The sequence below is a fragment of the Moschus berezovskii genome, chromosome 24 (genome assembly GCF_049115385.1).
Source record: "Moschus berezovskii isolate FMDL1 chromosome 24, NW_MosBer_1.0, whole genome shotgun sequence".
In the NCBI taxonomy this organism is placed as follows: Eukaryota; Metazoa; Chordata; class Mammalia; order Artiodactyla; family Moschidae; genus Moschus; species Moschus berezovskii.
The window spans coordinates 21,609,273-21,635,056 of record NC_142483.1 but is presented as its reverse complement, the minus strand read 5'-3'; the positions used below and the strand labels follow the sequence as shown (position 1 = coordinate 21,635,056).

Below are 25,784 nucleotides of genomic sequence, written 5' to 3'. Positions count from 1 at the left end.
CAACCACCAGCCCCTCCCACACACAAAAAAATGTTTCAGTAAAATGTTCTCACTCCTAGAGGGGAAAACCTGTCCACACCTAAAGTAGCTTGACCAGGGCAAACCCCCTCCCGACATGGGGTGAATCGAAGATCTGAGGGAAAAGAACACCCTCACCCCGCCCACTCTTTTGGGGAGGGACAGAAGGTTCCCTGAAACTGACAGTTTTGCCTCCATGATCTTTAAAAGAGCAGAAGTTGGCTGTGAGGCTGCAGTGCTGCCTCGATTGGGGTAGTGTGGTCTCTGTTTGCGGCTGGGCTCCAAGGAGAGCCACAATTGGCTCTGATGAGGAAAGAGCCTCGAAACGGGAGATTGCAGAGAGGGGCCATGGCTGCGACTGTGTCGTTTCTTGCAAGGTGAAACTTGGCAGTTCTACCTTGCAAGTAAAAACCCAAATTAATTTTTTTTTTTTTTTTAGAAATTAAGTCAGAAACAAGGCTTCGGAAAAACTGTGAGTGTTAGGCATAAACTGATTTTGGATGATCTTTAGGTGAGAAAGGGTGGAGTTACCATCAGAAACATGTTTTTATTTATGCTTTTCAAATCTCCACTGGTGTGCGTGTGCTTGCGTGCGAATGTGCGTGTCAGTTAGCAGGAGCGTATGCAACGTTTCGATTCTTTAACCACTGTTTCTTTCTTACATCGTCTCTGTGCACAGTTCATATACTTCCCTATAAATAAATGTACAGGTCCATCCACACCTTTTCATTTTATTTGTAAATTGTTTGGTATAAGCGGCAACGCGTAATGAAACCTGGTGAAGTTTAAAAGATTAGATTTTTTTTTTCGTACTGACACTTCATAACACTGTTCATATGTCTCCAAGTGAGATTTATGAATATATGAGCAGTGCTGCAAAATTATACCGCACCAGAGACTCTCTTCACCACAGGGGTGGCAGTCTAAAGTGACACAGCTTCAAGCATTTTTCACAGACAAGAAGCAAAATTTAACCCCCTTAAGGGGAAGTATGATTTCAACAGCTTGAAATGAGCTCATTTGTAGATGTTTTTTTTTCCCCCTCTCATCTTCCATAATTTCTGGGTGTTAAGATTAAAACAGATTGCACAGCCAATGTAAGGCCACATAAGCTGCCCAGAGTATAATTTGGCCCTTAAAGAGAAACCCTCCTTCATAGAGTTTATTCAGATGACCCATTAGGGTAAATGAAGGTAAACTTTGCCCTAAATTCCTAAGGCTGTCAGCCTGATTCCCAGAACTTTCCTTAGCAGACAGGGTCTGGATTTCTCTACAGGTAAGTAGCCAGTGGCATCAGGGCACAGTGGAGTGGTCCCCCATCTTCCCGGACCCCTGAGATAATGGCAGTAGGACGTACACAGTGACTTATATCTTGGCTGAGTGAGGTGAACCGACAGAGCAAAAGACGGTCCTTCTGAACTGATTGCGTATGAGGTGTGTAGAGGGGAAGACTTGCGCTTTCAACCCAGAGTCCGAACCGCGCTCTTTTCGGCTGACCTGGGACCCTGTGACTTTGTGTCAAATCACTGTTCGTGATCTCTGTGCTCTCAAATGCTCTTTAACTGTTCTGTCTTCCTCTTGGAGCAGGGCAGGGTGCTCACACATGGCCTGATCCCTCTCTGCTGTTTAAATGCTCCATGATGTGTTGCCTGGAGAACTTTTGTCTCTTTTTTCAGCAATGGTACAACAGCTCCATGAACGTGATCTGTACCTGGCTGACGGACCGGATGGACTTACAGCTTCACATTTATCAGTTGAAAACTCTAATTAGGATGGTCAAGGTAAAGAAAACATGGTGATTCTCCTTTGCAAACAGCTGGCTGAAATACATTTCATTGGCAAGCTGTAGGACTTCTCTAACACAAAGAATATTAGTTTATGTATAAAACAAGATGCTTCTTAAAACAGTATCTCAGGCAAGAAAAACCGATGAAATCATTGTGGGCTGCCTGGTTAATTTATTATTCAGACATCAAAGGGAAATTTAATAAAAAGGCAGTTGATATGTTATCCAGACTGGAAAAATACTTTATGTATTTGCCATGCAAATATATAGCTTGAGCCATTGTGCCCTTTTGCATTAGACTTTTAGAAGCTGGCTTTGGGGTACCGCCATGCTAATCACCTCCATTATGAATTTCATTTATGGTTTAATTAAATTAAATTTTGCCACAATTAATTTAATAGAAATATTTACCTCCCGCTCCTTCTAAATATGTCCTGTGACCATTATCAGGATGCAAATCAATATTGTTCTCGTAGTTAATTGAAGTAGTTTCTCTTACAATGAGTGTATACAATCAAATGTAAAGGATCACGAAGGTGAGGTAACATACCCTGAACGTAGCTTTTTTCCCCCTGTTCTTGTGTGTGCCTTGGACTAATGATAATTATTTCAGCGTGAAATCTCAGTGGTTTACATGAAATAATAAGATCACAGAAGGGGGTAAATACGTTTTTGATCATTTCAGTTTCCATTTGATGCTGCACCGTAGAGGGTTTTAAAAACATTCGTATGCAAAAATCTCATTCAAAGCACAAAGTCTCTTTAAAAATATTTTAACAATAAAACAGGGCTGAATTTCTATTTCTGAACAGTTTGCCAAAAGTCACCCCCCTCCCGCCTGCCCCATTTCTTAGTCTCTTTCGGATTAACACCATTTCATTCAAGGTACTCCTCTACCCAGTGCTGACTTAAAACCAATTACTGTTCCGTTGAGTGTAATTAAGGAGAATTATTATCATATGCATTTGATCTCACAAAGAGTCCTCCCAGGGAAGGTTACAGACAGTGTATTGCAGCTCCTAAAAAAGAAATGTGTGCACTTGGACTATGTACCCAGCCTTATTTTCATATTTTTAAATGTAAGGCAACCTCACTAACCATTGCCTGATCCCTTGAATTCCATTTTCCAGCTATAAATACTCTTAGGGGAATTTTTTTCTATTTGACCTTTCCTGGGCAGACATGCATTTTAGTCTGTTACAATATCTTCCCATTACTGATATTTCCAGATTTTTGTTGAGACTGTTGGAATTAGCAATATTTTATTAAGAAAAAAAAAAAATAAGTCAGAGAGGAGGTTGCTTCTTAGCCTCTGCCAAAAACAACACAGACATGAGCCACAGGGAAAGGGACACAGAAACATCCCTGCCAAAGGAACTCCTTCACTTTTGCCAAAAGTGAGCCCGGCTTAACTACAGCCACAACACAGAGGGATGAAGCAGAATTCACCACCTCTTCACTAAGTACGTTAACCAGGGGCCTCCTCCTCCTTCAGGCAAACTTCCAATGATAATTGGCTTTTTTTCCTGCCTCTCCATCCACTCCATTTATTCATCCATTCATTCATTATCCAGCAAGCATTTATTCATCCATCCAACCTCAGACAAATATTAGTTGAGCCCCTACTTGTGTGCTACACAATGGAGTATTTAAAAAAAAAAAGAAAAACAACTCTATGTCATTAGACATGTGGAGTCTGGGTGAGAAACACACTGCTCTGGAATTTAAATAGAGAGGAGAATATTTGAATGGTCTCTACCTTTCTTTTCCCCATCATATTCTGGCAACCAATTCTCAGTGATTGAAAAGTACAGAAAAACCAAGTAAATCGTCTGGATATCTGGTCTCCACCACACTGGCATTTAATCAACCTTTTACCGATACCCCCTCCAGGTGAAGACACAGTTCTCCTAGCTACCTAGTAGAACCATAGTTAGGGTGACCTTTGAATTTCTTTTAAGTAATTAGGATGTACTTTTTAAGTAGTTAGGATGATCAGATTACTTTTAAGAAAGAAAGAAAAATGCTACAGATAATCATACTGGGACCACAGATATAACCTGGCAAAGGGAACCCACAGTCATCCTATTTATAATCTTTTGTTATTGGACTTCATTGAGCTGAACAGCATTCACTAGTACTCTGCAGTCATTACCACATGTGATTTTCAGGAGTGGTTGACATGGTGAATGACACTAGGACTGCATCAGATGGACTCTAGAAACCAGAAATCATAATGCAAGTGGTGCTGAAGTACGTTACTGTACCTTCTTTTGACCCCTTAGCATGCTTCCCATATCAAGAGGAGAAACAAACAGCAGAATCAGTAGCTGAAATGATATGCAGTGTGATGAGGAGAGTTGTAGTTAGAGAGGGACCTTCTGCAAAAAAACATGTTTTGCGAAGTAGACAACAGCCAGATGCTTCTGGTCATGTTCAATTAACGCAAAGGGATTCCTAGAAAAACAGTCCCTGGGATACCTCAGGAAATCCAAGAGAAATTGCCTGAAGGAACAAAGAAAGAACTGGTGGTACAGCAATACCAAACCATTGTTCTTGAAAAAGAGCCAAATTTCTTCCCTGAGACCACGAAGTTGTGAACAGAATAGATACACTTCTTTCCCAAGGAGACAGGCCATCAGTCACATGCCTGCAACATACTGATGAGGCATTAACGTTCCATCTTCCCCCTAACTGTGGCTGCCCGTGATCGGTTTCATATACCAATATGCATATGTCTGTCTGGTGAATGAGACAAAGGGATACACAGTCACAAGCCTCAAAAAATACTGAAGACCAGACTGCAGCAGAAATCACAAAATACCATATCACACAATCCATTATTTATGTGTTATAGCTATTCACACTGTCTATCATATGATACTATACTAACCTAAGAGAAAGAACCAGACCAAAAAAAAAAAAAAAAAGGAGAACCAAAACAATGATGGAACATTTCCCTTTACGAAACTGAATAAACAAGCTTATGTTCTTTGCTTTGTCTCATCTAATACAGTTTATCCTGTCACCATTTCTCATTTTCTGTCATTCAACAAATCTCAGTTTTCAGTACAAGTGAAATCTGAGCACGGTGGCTTTTCATGTGACAGTGCATGCAGTGTGAGGCCACTGTCCTCACCCCCACACTCACCTTGTGCCCCCTCCCACCCTCCATGGAGATGAGATCTCCCTCATCACTGCATCTTTTCCCTCTTTAGAAAACCTATAGAGATTTCCGATTGCAAGGAGTCCTGGACTCAACCTTAAACAGCAAGACCTATGAAACCATCCGGAACCGTCTCACTGTGGAGGAGGCCACAGCTTCTGTGAGCGAGGGTGGGGGCCTGCAGGGGATCAGCATGAAGGACAGCGATGAGGAAGATGAAGAGGATGATTAGAATGCTCAGGCTTAGGGTCCACAAGGACAGAGTCTTGTAATCAATGCATGTCCTTAGTCTGTTAGTTAACCCCATTAGGGAATTTTCTGTCAACTACCATGCCCATGAGATGTGTACCGAGACAATTGCCATTTTAGGTATGTGGTACCAAGATTAGCAAATGACCTTTCAAATACCATTTTGGAGAATCCATAGCTCAGTTGCTAGGTGTACCCCTGTGTACAGCAGAGTCCAATGATGCTTCATTAATGTGCTGTGTGTGCACGTTGACAGTAAATGGATATGAGGGCGAGTACGCCAAGTACCTTCTTTATTTCCCGTATGTGGATGCCAGTTATTTAAATGAGTACAATAAATGAATTTAAGACACATAGATCTGCTTTGTTTTTTGAAAAACAAAAGGCGAGTCTCCAACAATCAACTTTTGGTTCCTTCTCTTCCCCTGAAACTGAAAAATGAACCCTTGGCATCCTTGTTAACCCATCCTGTCATTTATCCAGATAATTACCCAAAAGAGGATGGCTACATACCAATGGATTGATCCTCCTAATTGTCATGGCACGAGCGATCCTCTCATGACATCCAGCACAGTTCAGAGCGACTGTCTTCTATCAAAGTTTATCCTATTAAATGTTATGCTTTTATGTTTCGATAACCATATATGTAAAAAAAATCAAAGACCTGAATATTTAAATTATGACCCTAGACTATAAATGTGTTTATATTAAGATATAGATGTTTCCTTCAGTAGATTGTAACCATAGTTTAAAATTATTTTGTTCCACGCTGGTTTTTATATCTGTCATGTACATTGCATTTTGTTCTGTAACTGCATGGCCCTGGGGTCCTCTGCAGAGCTCTTTCTGTCCGTGTACAGTAGTAGGTCCATCTTGCTTTTGCCTTATATAAAGCCTACAGTTATGAAAGTGCGGAAAACTGTGGCTTCTCAATAAATAACCATTCAGATGTCCCAAGAGTACTTTGGGGTCTTTTTTTACTTGCATCTCCTTTGAAAGCCGGAACTAAACCATACAAATCAGGAAGATGTGGGCAAGTGGAGGCAAGGGGTCATTTTCACAGAGTGTTCTTGAAACTGCTGGAGTGGGTAGTTTACAAACACTTGTCTCCACGAGAAACAGTGTAAAATTCCATTAATGCAGACTCCACTAATTCAGAATCTGTGGGCATTTGGACATGTTGGGCTGATTACACTTGCATTATAGGATAAATAAGGGTTTGCTAAGCAAGAGAGTAGTGTAAACGAGAGAAATGTTTCTCCTGTATGAAGAGAAGGCCAACAAACTGTTTTTAAGCACCACTTTAACAGCAGTGTTTGCATTCAAACAAAGCGTGTGCCAATTATATATGATTCTTATATATTTGTTAAAGCATTTTACAAGATTCTCTAAGATATGGAGTACTCGTCTTGCTCCCCAGTCTTTGTCAGCCGTATAATCACCTAAGTTTAAAAGACAACCAAACATTTTGGTAGCCTTACCTGTTTTATTTGTGTCTGCCACTAAATCAATCTGACCTTTTCCTTAGGGCTGACACAGGTCTTAAAGAAGCAACTACTTTTTCATTAGGACCAGGCAAAATGCTTACCAGTTGGTCTCGACATCAACCCCTCTAAATATAGTACATCTCACTCTATTTAATCCTTAAGGTCTGCAGGAACAAATCACCAGTACTTCCTGCCCCTGGTACTGAGAATAACTCCCATTTATTGAGCAACTATTGTATACCCATAGTTGCTGTTGTTGGGCAACTATTTTATTATCAAGTGTACTCATTTTATACATTCTACGTGTCTTAACCACATTCAGATTTCACAACCACATTAGTGAGAGAGGACTGTAATTATGCTCCTTCTAGATGAGGATACCGAGATAAGAAAGGATAAGGTAACTCACCCCATGGTGACACAATTCTGTGTAGAAACACTCACCCAGAGATACTCGCAGACAATTGTTCAGACAAATGATGAGGGCACAGGTGTAAAACATCTCTGATTGCCACTGACTCAGTGGACATGAGTCTGAGCAAGCTCCAGGAGTTGGTGATGGACAGGGAAGCCTGGCATGCGGCAGTCCATAGGGTCACAAAGAGTCAGACACGACTGAGCGACTGAACTGAACCGAGGATGCAGGTGTAAAACATCTCTGATTGCCCAGCAGCACAAAGTCAGGGTGGAAGAGGTAGAATGCTGTAAGATATATTTGTATCGGTGATATTTTGAGTTGCAAAACTAAAGTCTGTTTCTCACAGTGATTAAAAACAACTAAACAATGCACAAGAGAGCACATCACCCAGTGTATAGGAGTTGGAAAGAGGAAGAACATGCTCAGGAGCCTGGAGGAGTGAGGTAACCAACCCAAAAGACCTTAAAGCAAGGTTGGTTTATTAAGTTTCCCCCAAAAGAAGAATTCACCACAGCATAGCACTGAGGGTCCTATTGGACACCATCCCTCCGTGTGGAGACCCTTGAGGGAGGGCTGGGGGAAAGAAAATGACATCCGAAGGGCTCAGAAACCAAAAACTGACCAAGTTCTCATTCAGATTACCCCGACCTCAAAACTGGGAAGGAGACCATTTGGGAACCTTGAGCTGTCATTTTTATTCCTTTGGGATGTAAAGTGAAGTTTGCATCTCCTTTTTCTAAATTAAAATATGATATACCTGCAAAGGAGTATGTACATCATAAGCATACAGCTCAGTGATTTGTGAAAGAGAACACATTTTTTGAATCACCACCAGGTCAAGGAGTGGCACACGATTAACACCCCCAGACAGACCCAGGCCCATGCCCCTTCCCAGTCTCTCCCCCTCCTTAGGGGTAACCACTGTCCAAAGGTTACCACTACCCTGGTTTCTAATGGTATCAGTTAAATTAAAACTCTCATGCAGTTAGACTCTGTCCATCATCTTTCTGCTCTGTGTTATGCTGATGGTGTGGCTGTGCGTCATTTCTTTTCAGTGCTATATAAACTCCAATGTATGACTATACTACAGCATATTTATCTATGTTAACATCTTTTTTGGGGGGTTTGGGGCTCTTATAAGTCATGCTGCCATGAATTTCTTTGTGCATAACTTGTGGTACAATTGCTGGGTTAGAAGGTAAAGATATGTTGTTCATTTTTAAGAAATACTGCCAGTTTTCCACAGAGCAAGAACAGAGTTACAGTCTTACCAGCAGAGAATCAAAGTCCCCGACAACCATAGGTATTGCCCTTGACCTTACTAAATATTGTCACTGCTTTTAATTTTCATCATTCTGGTAAGTGGTGCCGTGGTTTATAATTGTAGTTCAGTGACTACACAAATGGAATGGATTGCCTTTTAACACATATAATAGCAGTTTGGGTAGCCTCTCATGAATTGCATAAATTTTATTCCCTTTTCTTAAAAGAGGAAAAGCCTAGAGTTATAAGAACACTGGTAGGGAAGAGGCCATAGGAAAAAGTGCCAGATGGATGGTGAGACATAGAGATATACAGGGAAGTGTTAACCTGATGGAAAAGCATTCACTCTATCAGCAATCAGTCCGCAGAGAGTTGAGTCCTACTATCCAGCCAGTGCTAGAAACACCCAGGCTCTCTCTCTCTAATCCATTCCCTCTCATTAGCCAGTGGAACCTTTCTGAAAGGTAAGCGTGATCTTGTCCATCCTCCAATGAAAAGCATTCAGGGCTCCCTTTGCCCGTAGAATGAAGCCCAAATTCGCTGAGGGACATAGAAGGTCATATCCGCTTGGGTCCTCACCTGCCCCATCAGCCTCCTCTGTTAACTCTGCTCCCCTCTTTCTCTAGGTTACAGCTGTACCTGCATCTTTTACTTCCCGTGCACCGTGGTGCTTCCCATCTGGGCCCCTCCCCTAAGCACTTCATCTTTTCCTTCACACCCCAGCTAAATAAGTTTGACTTCCCCAGGGAAGCCCTTCCAAACCCCACCGTCAGTCCAGCAGCCACGTTCCTGGTGTGTATCCTCATGACGCGCTCTCGTCTTTCATACTGTTCATCACACTATTCTTGGAGGGGCTCTTTGCATCATTACGTGTTTCATGTAGCTCTCCACTACCAGAGGGTGTGATCCCTGCCAACTTCCCTGCTCTATCTTTATTGTAGTCACTCCATATATGATTACTGTTCTCTTAGAACCTTTAGTCCAGCCAGTATGATTCTTCAAAAGACTTACACTGAATACTCAAGATTCAAAGGAGGGAAAAGGAAGGCTTCCTGGAGGAGGGGGCCTTGAAGAGCCCAAAGAAAGGACAGGAAGAGACATGGTCCAAAGCAGAGGGAGGTGAGGGGAATGTGCCACTTGGCTGAAGCTGTTCTTTTCTTTTTTTTTCCTTCCTCTGATGGATTCCCAGTGAACAGAGTAAGCACTCAACAAATACATGTTTACTTGAGATATTAATGAATATGCTTGGTGTGTTATGGGAACCTGGCTTCATGGAAAGATTTATGCAGGGGGTTAGAAGAGATTAAGGTGGAAAGGGTGCATTAACGTTTCAAGTTCCATTTAGTTTGGATTTAATGGTCTGCATAACAAAGAGCTAACTAGGATTTTTACTTTTTCAAAATATTTAAAGAAAAAATTTTTTAAGTTTAAAAAAATCAAATAGAGCAGAATTCTATGAAACACGAAGTTGAAGCCTCTTCCTTCCCCAACCCATTTCCCCAAAGTAGCCATTGCTAACAGATGGGCCTATATTCTTCCAAATATGTTCAAATTATATATAAGTATATTGGATATATATTTATATATATAATACATATATCCAATATCCAGTTGGATATATTTATATTTTTATATATTTATATATATATTTAGAAATATATTTTCACAAATGGGATTCAGCCTGAGCCTACTGAGGCAAATCATATTTTTCATTTATCAGTGAAGGATCATTTCCATGTCTGCACATACAGATTTTCTGTATTACTTTTAATGGTTGTGCTGTGTTTAAGGAGATTGTCTAATCAAAGAAGAAACAAGAGCAAAATAAGATAAACTAAAATTCCAGGAGGAAATCTAGGATGAATCAAAACATAATGGTTGGAAATGAGCCATCTGTGGAAGTGACCCAAGAGACTCTCTGAAATGTGACTGAAGGATTTCTGAAACACCCCAGATTCAATCCCAGTCTAACTGCGCTATACTATACTGATTTTTTTTTTATTGTGTCTTGTCTCCTCGACAGACTGCCAACTGCTTGAGGTCAGGGACTCTACGTCTATTTGTGTGTGCCATTCAGGTGCCTGGAATATAGTAGGCATTCAGTAAATGTTGGTTGAATTGAATGGGAGAACATCAGAGAGGCATACTGGAGTATGATCATAACTAAGGAAGTATAGACTGAATTTATTACAGTATCCCCTGTCTATAGAGAAAGAATTACAAAATAAAAAAAAAGATGAAGAATCTCAGCAGCCTTAGGAAAACCATCCACCTCGTCACTAACATGACCCAAACTTCGGTGCACGCAAGAATACTCATGCTGTCATAAATTTGGGGTTCTGTAAAAATTTCAGGAAGTCAACCAGCCAGGGTTGTATCATTATTGTTTCAGCATAAATTTTAAGAAGTTCATTTTATTTAAATTTTAAAATCCAAAATAAGTGTTCTTTGTGGCCAGTTTCCATCAGCACATGATTAACAAATCTGAACTGAAATCACATTATGCACAATTCTGCAATTCTGGGTAAACAAATTTTTAAAAATCAATATTCATCTTTTATTCAAGGTTGTTTTTTTTCTTCATCTAAATACTAAAATTATCATCTGTTTCCCTTCTTATGAAACTATGCATTTCATCTAAAGTCGTAAATCTGCCTTTGTGGTAACTAAGCAGAAAAGGAGAAAAGGACTGGCGACAGTGCCTTCAGCCAGCAGAGCCCTCTCCTCTGATGACAGTATACTGAAAGGGTCAAAGAAGAGCCCTTCACAGCAGTTTAATCACAGTCACCAGCAAAGAGAGGGATAAAATGACCACAGTTAATACACTCGACTACAAATAAGAGGACTGCAAGGCAACAAAAAGCCAAGAGTACCCAAATAAAAATTTTCCTTATTTCCTAAGAATTGATGATGTGATGGCAAAAGGGAATTGTAAACATGGTTAAGCTGGCATATTTCCCTCTGTCCATCAGAAACAAGTTGGCTTGTTTCCTGGGTAGAGAATACAATTGCAAAGAACAAACAAGGCTTTGCTTAAATCTCCAAGCAGGAAACATGATTGAAGATAGTACGGATTTCAGAGAAAGTGCTGGAAATTTTGGAATGCACTTAAAACCAAAGGGAATATAAAAAGACAAGTACTGCCAGTATTTCATGCAAACAAAAGTACAGATTAAGCGGAAGGTATGACCAGGTCTCAAACTCTGATGTCACTGTATGAATGGTCCTGAACTAGGCACCTCACTGAGTCTCCCCAGTCACCACCCAGAATGGAACTTGGAGCACAATAAATTCCTCCACCATGTTCTTTCATGCAATTACTTTCATTTTAAATAAAAACCACCTTTCAAAAAAAACCAAACATCAAGATTATAGACTAAAAATTCCAGAGCATATGGAGAATACTGACATCGTAGTGTATTTGGAAAGTTTGAACTCTTCAGAGGACGCTTTAATTAAATGACAGTCTCTGATCTCGTGATACTATAAGTTGAACCCCTATGAAGTGATTTTTGGCAGGCAGGGGAGATATCTTTCTCTCCAGAATGCAGGATATCTCTGATACAATAATTTGGGAGAGATTAACCTAGAGTAATGATCTCCCAATCAAGGAAATGGTTTCTTCTTAACATTGAAATGAAGTAAAACCACCTCTGATCCATTTCTTCTCTGACTCTAAGTGAAATCAATTCTTATGTTTCATTGATTCAAAGACAAACCTTTTTCTTTTCATTTTTTAACATGTCTGAAATTGGAATTCATCCTTCCACTGCAAAAAACAAACAAAAGCTCACATTGCATCTACCTCTGCCACCACACCACCTCCGTAACAACACTGCTGTACACATAGTATTAATATTTCTTTGGGAAAATGCAAGGAAAAGGAGGCATCTATCCCAGGGGAAGGCCTCCCACACAGTGAACTGAGGACATAGGCAGAACTAGGGACTGCCTCAGGAACAGATGACAAACAAGCACCCCTTTGCTCCCTGGATGTGAGGAAAAGATGATCCTTGAAATGGCGAGGGGCCAGATCCTGTTATTACAAAGGACGGGGGTTCAAACCACTCTCTATAACGTTAAGTAAAGGTGAAAGCAGGGGCTGCAGGATCTGTGGACCCCTGAGCGACAGTTACAGCAGGAAGGAGTAACAGGTGGAGATCAAGAGCACAAGCTCAGGTTCAGAAGTCAGGCTCACCTTGGTTCAGATTTCAGCCAGCTGGTGGGAATACCTACCCTGTGACCTCAGACAGATTACCTAATCTTTCCTAGGCCTCGGTTTTCTCATCTATAACAGAGAAATAACCAGAACAATATCCTGAGCATGACCTATTGTTACAGTGTGTTCATTAAAAGAAGGACCCCAAGGCACAGCAGCGTCAGACACCCTTCAGTGTGGCTGCTGGTTAGACCAGGGGCGATTCCAGTGATGAGGCATTTGCCCAACAGCAGCCCAAGCAGAGCTGTTCCCAGGGCTCTTGTGTCTGTGCTTCACTTAACTTGTCCCTTGGCTCCTCACCGAGCCTGTTTCCCCAGCCTTCAGTGGATTCTCGGAGCTACCGCATCAGCTCCTCGTCTGATGTCGTACAGGAGGGATTTAGAAGAATCTGGTAGCGGTGTTTACCTCTGGGAGAGGGGATGTATTTTTCAGTGCATACTGCCTTATGTTTGGTTCTTTTAACCATGTGCATTCACTACTCTTTCAAATTAAAAATAGTTTAAAGGAGTGTGTCTTTTAAATAAATCTACTGTTTACAGCATCCCAACAGAGCATCATCTGGACGAGAAAAATGCGGACTTGTGACTACAGTAGTAGTCGCAGGTGCAGGATGGAAGATTAAGTTTTGTTCTCTAACCTTTGTCCATTGCAGGCGAGAGAGTCTGAACCTAGAGTGCTGGACTGGAATTCAAGAGGTCTGTGAACTTGAAGAAGAAAGAATAAAAAGAGAGACAGCAAACCATAGTAGCATCTGTGACTTTGTCACCAAGAGAAATCACAGATATTTTCATATCACATTACAGTTGTTGCAGTATCTCAAAATACCATTTACACTCATCAGTACTTCTAAATTTCCTTAGTTATTACACCTGCCACCAGATCTTATTTAATGCAGTGAAAAGGAAGTACATATATCATTATGCCACACATTGATTTTTTAAAGATTTTGATAACTGTGTATCAATGTGGTTGACCTGCTTTGCAATTATATCTACTTTATGCCTTTAAAAGCATTATGCTTAGAAGAGGTCCATAGTCTTACCAGACTGTCAAAGGGGTCTACTCTTTACATACTGTACACACATAAACACACTCATACACACACATGCACCTCCGCACGCACACACAGAGAAAAGTTGAAAATTTATGCCAAAGCTCTTCATCTTTAGCCTCCCCATCCCACTCCTTGCTTTCTCCATTGTATTTCTTCCTAATTTCCTTGCCTATAAAATGGGGACTGTCTTTTCCTTTTTTATACAAACCATGTAAGCTGTAGAGTTTTAATTTTTTGAACGAAATTCAAACCATCAAACTGGCAAAAACAGTTTGAGAAATGATAGTCTACAATTCACTGTTTGAGGATATCAGTAGGTCATAATGTTGTGTTTCTAGACAGGATGGTTAATGGCTAAGAACCGTGGGTGTAGGCTCCCGTGCTGGCTAGGTCTGAGTGTTGCCTCTGCCTCTCACCTAAATATGTGGCCTTGTGGAACTTCCCTGGAGGTCCAGTGGTAAAAAAGATTAGTGCTTCCACTGCAGGGGCATGGGTTCAATTCTTGGTCATAGATCCTCACAGTGTGAACACATCTTCACAGTGCAGCCAAAAATAACAAACACAAAACCAAAACCATACAGCCTTAGGCTAATTACCGATACCCCCTGAGTCTCATTTACTTCATCTGAAGATGAAGATAGCCAGTCTACTTGCTTTACAAGTTCACACTATTTATGCAATAATAACAGTAACTGGTATTAATTATTAAGCTCACAGGACCTGGCACATAGTAAGAAACCAAAGTAAGTAGTTGCCTCTGGGGAAAGAGGCCAGAGATTTAGGTGGGAGACTGGATTTTCATTGCATACGTATTACATTACTTGAATGCAGTAAGCGTTAGCAATTAAAGTCATTCAGTCTAGAAACACAAAACCTTGATCCACTAATATTGATCCATCCTAGATGATCAATATTAATTTACTTACTCCTTTATGTGTCCTAAGTGAAAATTTAATCTGCAAAGAAATCTTCCTACACTTGATTATGTTAAATAAGCATGTGCTCCAATTTAATGTAACGAGGGATAGAGACATCCTTGCCACGGCTCTTCTTTCGTTCCTTAAGCAAGCCCTTATTTATAGAATGTTAAGTTTCCCCTGTACAGAACTTTGTACCACCTCCACTTCCACCCCCAGGGGACCTATGGAGGTGTGGGTGGGAGAGAACAGCAGCTCTAAAGGAAATTTTTATTCTGGAATTAAATATCTTCTCAATATCCAAGGAAAAGTCTGAGAGGGCTTCCTTCTTTTCAGTTAACAGCCAGATTCCCTGGTGGCTCGGATGGTAAAAGAATCTGCCTGCAGTGCAGGAGACGTGGGTTTGATCCCTGGGTCAGGAAGATCCCCTGGAGAAGGGCATGGCAACCCACTCCAGTATTCCTGTCTGGGGAACCCCATGGACAGAGGAGCCTGGAGGGCTACAGTCTTTGGGGTTACAAAGAGTTGGACGTGACTGAGCAACTAACACTTTAAAAAATGAGGAGAATGAAAGCACCAGTATACACTCCAGAACCAGAGGATGAAAAGTCAGCTGGCCTTTGAATTAGTCATAATTCAGAATCTTGATCTGTGTGGAGCATCCTTATAGGTGGCAGTAGAGAAAAGGTCTGTGTTTTTAAAAGCAGCATGAGGTCTATCCTGTCCTTAGACACTAACCACACATGGGGGAAAAAAAAATACATGTAGTATAAAATGCAGGGCTGCAAGCTGAGTTCAGGGATGTACCTGGCAGAAATGTAACGAAAAGAACGTAATTCTTTCAGGCATTCAATTCATCCAGCCAACCAGATGTGCTTGCTGTCTGAGCAGTGAGTGCAAGTGGCTGCAGTTCAGTGCAACTGAACAAGAGATGCCCCTGCCCTCCAGGAGGACACAGGCCACAGGACTCAGCAAAGATCTGCTCTCCAAGGAATGTTCACGGAGTGGCAGTTAGGACGCCATCTTAAGACGTGAGGTTTTAAAATTGCCAAAACTGTGGCTATTGTCAGCAAAATATAGACTGTGAAAGAAAACTCTGTAGAACAAAAACAACAGCAACAAAACCTGATTTTTCATTAAAGAAATAAATTGCAAGGCGAAAAAAGAGGTGGAGGGAAATCTATAAATTAAAAGTGACTTATAAGCCATAACAACCAATTGTAATGTATGGACCTTATTTGAATCATAATTTAAGCGAAAGGTTACTGAAAATTCTAAATATTTATTTAAAAATAGGAAATTGAAATGCTGGGTATTTGATGATGTTGAGAAATTATCATTAATACCTTCGGTGATGGTACTGAAATTATGGCTGATGGAATAGTACGTCTTGGACTTGTTTTAGAACGATGTGAGGGGGTGGTGGATGGGGACGTAGATGAGTCATGGTTGGCCATGGATTGGTCTTCCTGGGACTCTGTATATGGATTCATTATATTTTTCTGTATTTGTTTTGTGTGTGTTGAAAACTTCTGTTAAGATTGGTTATTTTTTATTCGCCAGGTAAGGTAGAGAGGTCATGAAAATCATGCAGTTCTCTGCTTGCAGAGAGGCTCAAGTTCAGCATGAGAATCTCCTTAGAGCCTCTCTTACTTGTGTCGCGTGTGCAGGACCGTGCTTCTCATTTCATGTCATTTCCTTGGTCTGGAGACTCTGGTTCTTTTTCTGGGCATGGTGAGAGATTTTGAACTGCCTAGCTGCCTTTGGGAGGGAGACAGTCCACATTAGCCTCCTTAGCCTAGGACTCCAGTCTCGGGGCTGGACTTTCAGCTACAGATGGGCACCCACCTGCAGGACCTAGGGGCAAGCCAGTCTCGGGAAGGGACAGATGGTCTAGAAGCAGTAGAAAGGCAGCAGCTCACTTTCTGCTGGGCGTGAGGAGGCTTCTCAGGAAATGCTCAAATCCTAAAGCAAACTAGAACCATTTGGATGCCCCAAAATACATGACGCTGTCCCTCCCTGCTTTCTCTGGATGGTTCTCTCACTGGGACATCCTTTCCCATATTTCTTCCTCTCTTCTGTCACCCCAGTCTACCAGCATTCCTACATTCCAAGTTCTCCATAATTTGGCACCTGAGTCTGCCCTGGGCAGGAACAGATAGGCAGAAATAGCAATGCAATACCATGTGGGGACTATCAGATTGGTCAGGGTTTTTTAGATGACAATGCCCAATGTTAGTGAAGGAGCTGGGAAGGAGGCATTGTACCCCCTCTTGGAAGGGCAATTTGTCACTTGGTATCTAAAGCTTTAAAAATGTGTATATCTTTTGCCACAGTATTTCTCCTTCTGGGAATTTATCCTACAGGAATTAGCTATGCACAAAATTAATGTGTGAGAATGTTCCTGATGGAACTATTGGGGGAAAAAAAAATTTGTGAACAACCTACATATCCAACGACAAAGGACTGTCTAACTCCTGTTAAAGCCAGGTAGTGGAGTACCATGGAGACATTAAAATCATGTCTTAGTTGCATATTTAAGACCACGGAAACATTCATGCTATATTAAATAGAAAAGCAGATTATCCAACAGTATATATCCTATGATGGCAGCCATTCAAAGGCAAAGAAACAATGTATACCAAAGCATTGTCTGTGATTTCTGAATTATAGGATTAGGTACAATTTTAATATAATTTTAATACGCTTCTTTGTAATTCTCTGCTTTTTCCAATATTTTTTCCACTGCTTGCTTTTTAAATCAGGGGAGGAAAAACCACCTCACTTTATTTACCAGAAGAAGTAAAACAAGTACAGAGCAAAGTAAATATTTGTGGCTGTCTTCTCCCATCTCACCACGCATCTGACTGAAGGACCATATCTACAAATAACAACACTTAAAATAATTACAGCAAATGCTCCCTAAAGGCTTTCCTTTGGCCAGTCATGGGTGCTGAGCTCTCTCTCTGCATTTTCTCATTTAGATCTCACCACCCTGCGACCAAATAGGTGTTCATCTCCTGCCCAAGGTGGGCAACTCGGACTTGGAGAGATAGTAAGCTGCCTGTAGATCAACGGCTCACAGACAAGCCAGGCTTCTAACCTGATCTGATTGTAGAACTGTTCTCTGGTTCAAAGACACTCAGCCCTTCCAAGCCCAGAAAGGAGCTTCATGCTATGTCCTAATATCCTGAGAAATGCCACACTCCATCCAAACCAGAAAATTCTGTCTCTAGAAAAAAGCACCAGATGATAAATTGTCAGAGAGGGGTCTACCCACCCATCATGGAAATGCCTTTAGAGAACTGGTATTTATGAGTTTAGCCTGTGGCCTCTGTTGGAGTGAGAAGCTTTAAAATTTTTTAACTTCCCCATCAGGGAGTTCTTTGGTTATGTTTTGCTTCTTTGGGTATATTTTTTTACTTTTTCCCTCAAATTCTGCTCTCTTTGAGAATCTTGCACCACCCTAGCCATGCTCATTGTCTTTTCTCCATTTCTGAACCCATAGCCTGGTTTATAGAAGGTACTGATGTTAAGTGTATTGGTTGAATGAACAAATGTAAGAGGCGTGATGGTGTGATCACTCACCAAGAGCCAGACATCCTGGAATGTGAAGTCAAGTGGGCCTTATGAAGCATCATTATGAACAAAGCTAGTGGAGGTGATGGAATTCCAGTTGAGCTATTTCAAATCCTAAAAGATGATGCTGTGAAAGTGCTGCACTCAGTATGCCAGCAAATTTGGAAAACTTAGTAGTGGCCACAGGACTAGAAAAGTTCAGTTTTCATTCCAATCCCAAAGAAAGGCAATGCCAAAGAATGTTCAAACTACCACACAATTGTGCTAATCTCACACACTAGTAAAGTAATGCTCAAAATTCTCCAAGCCAGACTTCAACAGTCCGTGAACCATGAACTTCCAGATGTTCAAGCTGGATTTAGAAAAGGCAGAGGAACCAGAGATCAAATGACCAACATCCGCTGGATCATTGATAAAGCAAGAGAGTTCCAGAAAAACATCTACTTCTGCTTTATTGACTATGCCAAAGCGTTTGACTGTATGGATCACAGCAAACTAGAAAACTCTTTAAAAGATGGGAATACCAGACCACCTGACCTGCCTCCTGAGAAATCTGTATACAGGTCAAGAAGCAATAGTTAGAACAGGAAATGGAACAATGGACTGGTTCCAAATTGGGAAAGAAGTACATCAAAGCTGTATATTGTCACCCTGTTTATTTAACTTATATGCAGAGTACATCATGCAAAATGCTTGGGTGGATTAAGCACAAGCTAAGATCAGGATTGCTAGGAGAAATATTAATAACCTCAGATATGCAGATGACACCACCCTTATGGCAGAAAGCGAAGAACTAAAGAGCCTCTTGATGAAAGTGAAAGAGGAGAGTGAAAAAGTTGGCTTAAAACTCAGCATTCAGAAAACTAAGATCATGGCATCAGGTCCCATCACTTCATGGCAAATAGATGGGGAAACAATGGAAATAGAGACTTTTGAGGAGGGGGGGCTCCAAAATCACTGCGGATGCTAATTGCAGCTATGAAATTAAAAGATGCTTGCTCCTTGGAAGAAAAGTTATGACCAACCTGGACAGGATATTAAAAAGCAAAGACATTACTTTGCCAACAAAGGTCTGTCTAGTCAAGGCTATGGTTTTTCCAATAGTCATGTGTGGATGTGAGAGTTGGTCTGTAAAGAAAGCTGAGTGCTGAAGAATTGATGCTTTTGAACTGTGGTACTGGAGAAGACTCTTGAGAGTCCCTTGGACTGCAAGGAGATCAAACCAGTCCATCCTAAAGAAAATCAGTCCTGAATATTCATTGGAAGGACTGATGCTGAAACTCCAATACTTTTGCCATCTGATGCAAAGAACTGATTCACTGGAAAAGACCCTAATGCTGGGAAAGATTGAAGGCAGGAGGAGAAGGGGACAATGGTTGGATGGCATCACTGACACGATGGACATGAGTTTGAGCAAGCTCCAGGAGTTGGTGATGCCGGGCATGCTGCAGTCTATGGGGTCACAAAGAGTCAGATATGACTGAGCAACTAAACTGAATTGAAGAGGCATGAGGGTATGGATTGTGTCTATCCTGGTAAGCAATATATCTCTGGCATGTAGCTTGTAAGTACCCAGTACAGGAAGTCTCAGATAGATGAAGCTAACTAATGAATGAATTACATCATTAGTTGGGTCTTATCTACTTGCCAGATAATTTTTATCTTTTTAGTCTGTCTAACTTATAGCTTACCTCCTTACCCTCTCTTCAGTTGCTTTAGTTGTAGGTTCTTCAAATTTCTTTCTTAAAGTGCTGAGTTCAGATTTGCAACCATTGCCCCTGGTAGAATTTACCTTGTCTTTGCACAAAGGAATTGTCAAGTACTTGATTTCTGTGCCCCAAGGCTTTTTCCTGCTGAAATAAACTTCCCCACCCTCTCCTAAAGCAGAGCTGCTCCTTCTGCTAACTGGGTCACTTTGCCAGGCAGCCAAGACTTTTCCCCCCTGGACTCCTCTGTGCCAGGAACCAGTGAGTTTAGCTCTAAGGACTTGCCAAGGCTTTCTATTAATGCTACTCCCTACAAGCATCTCATACCCCACCCTGCCACCTTCAGCCAGATCTCCATCTCCCAGCACAACCTGCCAGATTGTGTTTCTGGAAGGTTTGAGGCAGTTCCTGGTCAAGGTTCTTTACCTGCTTCACCTGCAGCAAAGGGTACAGGTCCAAGTTCAAAGCTGCCATCCCTATGCTAAGATCTTGGGTGAGCAGAATGCTTCAAATGACCTCCCCTGATTAAGCACTCTTGAGTCCATTGCAGGTTCCCTGGGAAGTTGGATCCAACACCCAGGCTCCAAAGACAATTGTCTTAGAAGAATGGAAGCTGCTTATTTTTAAGTCTTTATGAGAGCCCAATTAATTGATGTATTTGTCTGGTCCAAAGGAAGAAGTGCAAGGCACATTACTCAAGAGGCAGGAAAGGAGCGTATCTTGGGGAAACTGGGGACGGGGAGTAAGTTAGACATATTCAAGCTGATAATTCACTTATTTAACAAATACAGAGATATTGGGCTTCCCTGGTGGCTCAGATGGTAAATAACCTGCCTGCAGTGTGGGAGATCTGGGTTCAATCCCTGAGTTGGGAAGATCCCCTGGAGAAGGGAATGGCAATCCACTCCAGTGTTTTTGCCTGGAGAATTCCATGGACAGAGGAGCCTGTCAGGCGACAGTCCATGGGGTTGCAAAGAGTCGGACGTGACTGAGTGAATAACACTTCGACTTTAAGAGATATTATAATCAGTTCAGTTCAGTTCAGTTCAGTCGCTCAGTCGTGTCCGACTCTCCGCGACCCCATGAATCACAGCACGCCAGGCCTCCCTGTCCATCACCAACTCCCGGAGTACACTCAAACTCATGTCCACAGAGTCGGTGATGCCATCCAGCCATCTCATTCTCCGTCGTCCCCTTCTCCTCCCGCCCCCAACCTTTCCCAGCATCAGAGTCTTTTCCAGTGAGTCAACTCGTCGCATGAGGTGGCCAAAGTATTGCAGTTTCAGCTTTAGCATCAGTCCCTCCAATGAACATCCAGGATTGATCTCCTTTAGAATGGACTGGTTGGATCTCCTTGCAGTATAAGGGACTCTCAAGAGTCTTCTCCAACACCACAGTTCAAAAGCATCGATTCTTCGGCGATCAGCTTTCTTCACAGTCCAATTCTCACATCCATACATGACCACGGGAAAAACCATTGCCTTGACTAGACGGACCTTGGTTTGCAAAGTAATGTAATAATAATAGATATATTAAAATGTGAACAGATAAGTGTATTTAACTGATGTATAGAAGCATAACAAAGATACACAAAACATTCACATAATAAGTGTGCACAGTTCAAAAAATATTCACAAACCAAAATCCAGATCAGAAAACAAACCCTTACCAGCACCCCAGAAGCCCCCATTATGACCCCAAATTTTGCCTACTTTGAACCTTAAGTGAAATCATGCAGTGTGTAGTTTCTTGGATCTGGCTGCTTTGGTCAATATTATGTTCATGAAACTCACTGACATGTTTAGTGTAGTAGTGGTTAGTTGATTCTTATTGATGTATATTATTTTATCTTGATTTATTTATGGGTGCCACACTTGATGGTGATTGAGGAAATTTCCAACATAGGACTATTACAAACAGCGCTGCTGTGAACATTCTAGTGCCTGTCTTTTGGTGAACTTAAGTACATGCTTCTGCTGGGTATATACTTAGGAGTGGAATTGCTGGGTTATAAGGAATGCACGTATTCAAATTTAATTGTTACTGCCAACCAATTTTCCAAGTGTTTACACTCTACTCCAACTTTTCCCAGTTTACACTCCACCAGCCAACTCAGGCTACTTGTCTAGGTGGTGTTTTTGTGTTTTTCTCGGCACGGTCCTTAGGAGTATGGGTTCTTAAAACAGTCTCTCACCAGTTATGTGACCTTGGACATGTTATCTGTGTAATGGGCACATTGGCTGTAGGTACTGACTTTATAGGACAAAACTGAGAACTGAGCTACTACTGTGCCTGGTGTGTTAAAGGCCCTCAGTGATACGTAATCACATACTGATGGCCACCTTAGCTGAGCCCCCGAAGCGGGAGGGTCTGTATGTGAGAGGGAGACAGGGGTGGAAGCAGAAAGATTTATTCATTCTTGGTGGAGTGCTACTTAGCACTTTTACAGTTTCTATTTTGTTACCTAAGCCCAACTGCAAACTCCAGAGGTGAACACGCAGATGGAAGTCTTTACCTAGGTGAGGAGAAGATGGGATTCACGTGAACTAGTGAGAACTCAAGAAAACTGGGCAGGAAAGAACTTTTCCGTTCTCACACACACCTAGCAAAGCCAAACCAAACCAACCAAGCAAAGAAAACAGTACCGAGAGATTCTCTTGTAAAGCGATCACAGAGGTCAGGATTCTTATCCAACAGGACATCCAACTCAGACCTACTCTGCCCGGCAGACTTCCAGAAGTTTGGGCGAACCTGGAATCAGTTCCTCTTACCCCTTTGGCCCCTCCAGTCCCTCCTTTTCACTGCCGGCTTAACTCCAGCTCTTAGCACTTAACGCTAATACCTTTGGGCAGGCTCCACCGCGGAGTTTAACTAGCTGCCAAGTTAAATAACGCGGAGGATCCTAAGCCGTCTTCCCAGGGAGTTAGAAATCCGACAGCATCCGAGCTACAGGGTCTGTTACTCCTCCAAAATGCCTTTTTATTTCATATATATATATATAATGCATACTTATATGTATGTACATAGTGTGTAAAATATATGTAAAATATAACTGTTATTTGTAAACTAGTGTTTCCTTTGAGTTGCACCTGGAAATCGCGTGGCAAGAAAAAAAGGCATCTACAAGATGACTACCTGCCCCCACTACGGCTCGGGACATGACAGGTCCGCTGGCAAACTGCGACATGCAGGTATTGGATTCAGAGTCCTACTCAAAAGGCATTTTAAGTGAAGGGTTGTGGAGAGCAGTGAACACATATACATATACACACAGCATACTTACATGTGCATATATATGCGTGAGTGTGGTTATATGTGCATCGAGAGCGGAGGGGACAGACAGCACACCAAACTTGCGTGTAGGGGCTGCAGATCTGCTCTCGGAAGATTCCCTCCGGCCAAAGAGTGCGGCACACTGCCCCGGATTTCCGAAGACGAGGTGGAAGTCCTCTACAGCGATTGAGGTGGGGGTTGAGAGGGTCCTGGAAACTGTGATAGGTTCACAGCACCATCCCCCTCCCTCCTTGGCAGCAAAGCCGGCTGCCCTTGATGTATAGGCATCTCTCCTCTTCGAGGGTGAAAACCAGTCTGTGGGTGCACTGAGATTTGCAAACCAGTCCCGGATGCGAGGGGCGCTGTGAAACAGCCGGGTGCAGTGGGCCGGGCGCTTAGCCACCCTGGCTGTGGGCGCCGCAGCATCTCCCAGGACGCGGGCAGATGCAGACGGCTCTGGCCCATCTGTCCCTGGAGGCCCGGGCCCAAGACTGTGCTCGCGCGGTACGCGTTACCGGCGACCGGGGCGCTCCGGGCCTTGCCTGGCCGGGGGATCAGGGCCTCTTTTGTCTCCCCGACGCACTAATCCAGCTCACTGCCGGCACTAAAGGCGGAGGCCCCTGGGCCTTGGACAAGCCCGCCGCTGGCAAGCCGGTTCGAATGTTTTCAATAAAATGCTTCCTAGGGGATTGAAAAAAAAAAGGAGATCGCAGAAGAATTTCTCTGCAGAAGTTAATCTATTTTCAGCGATTAAACGCAGCACCGGGTAAATCCGATCCTAAATATCCCTTTAGAAAGAAGAAGGAAGAGAAGGAGACTCCTTAAACCATGAAGTTTATTTGGTTTGGGTTTGTTTATTCGGTTGATTTGGTTTTTGTTTGTTTATTTGTTTCCACACGAGTTTCAGAGCAGCGGTGAGAAAGAATATCAAATCTGCCCAGTGGTTGTTTCCCCAAACTCAGCAGCCTCCAGCCTCCAGTGGCCCCCAAGCTATTCAGCTCCCTGGGGAGAGGACATAGGATGCTATATTATGTATTGCAACCTGGTAATAGGGTGAGGAAATAATTATAATCGTAATACTTAAAAAAAAAAAAAAAAGCGCCTCTTGCCATCTAGCACCAGGAAACACAAGCCACCAGGGCTGGAATTGCAACACTTCTGTGGAGCAGAAATGCTTGCCTTTTTCCTCTGCCATCTCAGAAGTAATGCACACGTGTGAGCTTTTGCTCCCGAGGGGGGTTTCCCTCTGAGGTTGTCTACACCCCAGGAAGGCGTCTGCTAAGTAATTTATTCTAAAGTGAGGGCGATTTCTGGCATTAAGACATTTTTGAAAACAAAAGTCATCCTTACAGTGTTCGGCTTAGTGACCATAAAAAGGCCCGAGGGAGGGGGTAGAAGGAGGAAAACTCTAGCCGTGCCAGTCATATTTAATATGCTTCCCACAAGAGAAGCCTCTGCAAAATCAATAGACAGCCGCCAGCTGTGCTTAAACCTGCGATTTCAATTAAAACATTGCGCTGCGGTCCCTGGTTGAGCCTGGATCCGCAGTCAGTGGTGTGCGAGCGGCTTGGCCCCGGGCGAGGCGTCCCACAGCCGCCGATCCCCGAGGTCGCGGTCCGGGTCAGGCCCAGCGGAGCTGCGGAGCACCGGGGCCCGGCACCCCGCTCTGCAGCGTGGGAAGAGCACCAGCCGCCGAGAGGCGTCAGGCTTAACCCTGGCAGTGTTTCCCCATCGCGGCCGAGCTGTGGAGGCCCAAACGTGGGCCAGATGGGCCGAGACGAAAGCGTCTGGCTTTCGGCGGAGGCGACCAGAAGGAGAAGGGCCTGAAGCTGAGGCCACAGGGCCCAAGAGGACCCCACGGTGGGTCCAGGGCTGACAGGCCGAGCTCGAAGAGCTGCAGCCCGCGCCGTCCAGCAAGGCCGGCAGCCCCTGGCCTGGGTGCTCCGGGACTGCGGGCAGGCAACCTCTGTCATCTGGCCCCTGCCTGGGGCAGAGCGGCCTCGCTGAGTGAGGCCTAGTGGGCCTTGCTTGCGCCGGGGCCGCGGGCCTTCAGGTCAGGTTCCTTGTTTGGGGCTGAGACCAAAGCACTGGCACCTCAGAGCCACGCGTATGCTAGTCTGGATTGAGAGAGAACCTGAGATTTCTTATCTATCTGGATAGTCACTGCTCACTCCTATCTTAGAACCATGGCTTAAAATGACAGGACTTGCTTAGAGTAGGAGGTTTTGGGAAACTTTTGTCGTGAATGGATCCACATCCCTGAGATAGTTGCTCTCTGCTAGCCTCCTATTGCCCTTACTGTCGAGTTACTCCAGATTTTTTTTCCCTCACTAAAAATGTGTGGGTGGTAAAGTTTTCTTTATTCTTGAAGAACCCCTCCAAGAACTCCGAAAAATTGTCATATTTCCATACTCCCCCCCCCCTTTCTAAAAAGCATTTCAGCCTCAGGGGGAAAAAGATGCTGCGGTTGAGAATGAATTTAGAGGGCTGGGAGCAGCAAATCGAAATCTCAGCGTTGCTTCCACCGAGTGCCACGTTTCCCCAGTCCTCTATTATTCTGCCTGAAATCATCTCGTTTACAGAAAATATTTGTTTGCACTATTAGTTGGTACTGGAGTTAATTACTCAATGTGTTAACGTGAAGTAATA

The 25,784-nt window shown here is 42.8% G+C and overlaps 1 protein-coding gene across 2 annotated transcripts in view; it reads left to right on the top strand.

Moving 5' to 3' along the window:
- Nucleotides 1-6,152, top strand: part of CADPS (calcium dependent secretion activator) — a 484,390-nt gene extending 478,238 nt beyond the window's left edge. For both annotated transcript variants that reach the window (XM_088831951.1, XM_088831950.1), the window contains exons 27-28: nucleotides 1,695-1,799; nucleotides 5,023-6,152. In XM_088831951.1, the coding sequence (XP_088688077.1) occupies nucleotides 1,695-1,799; nucleotides 5,023-5,202 (285 nt within the window). In that variant the 3' untranslated portion in view covers nucleotides 5,203-6,152. The remainder of the gene's footprint in view (nucleotides 1-1,694; nucleotides 1,800-5,022) is intronic.
- Nucleotides 6,153-25,784: the final 19,632 nt, after the last annotated feature.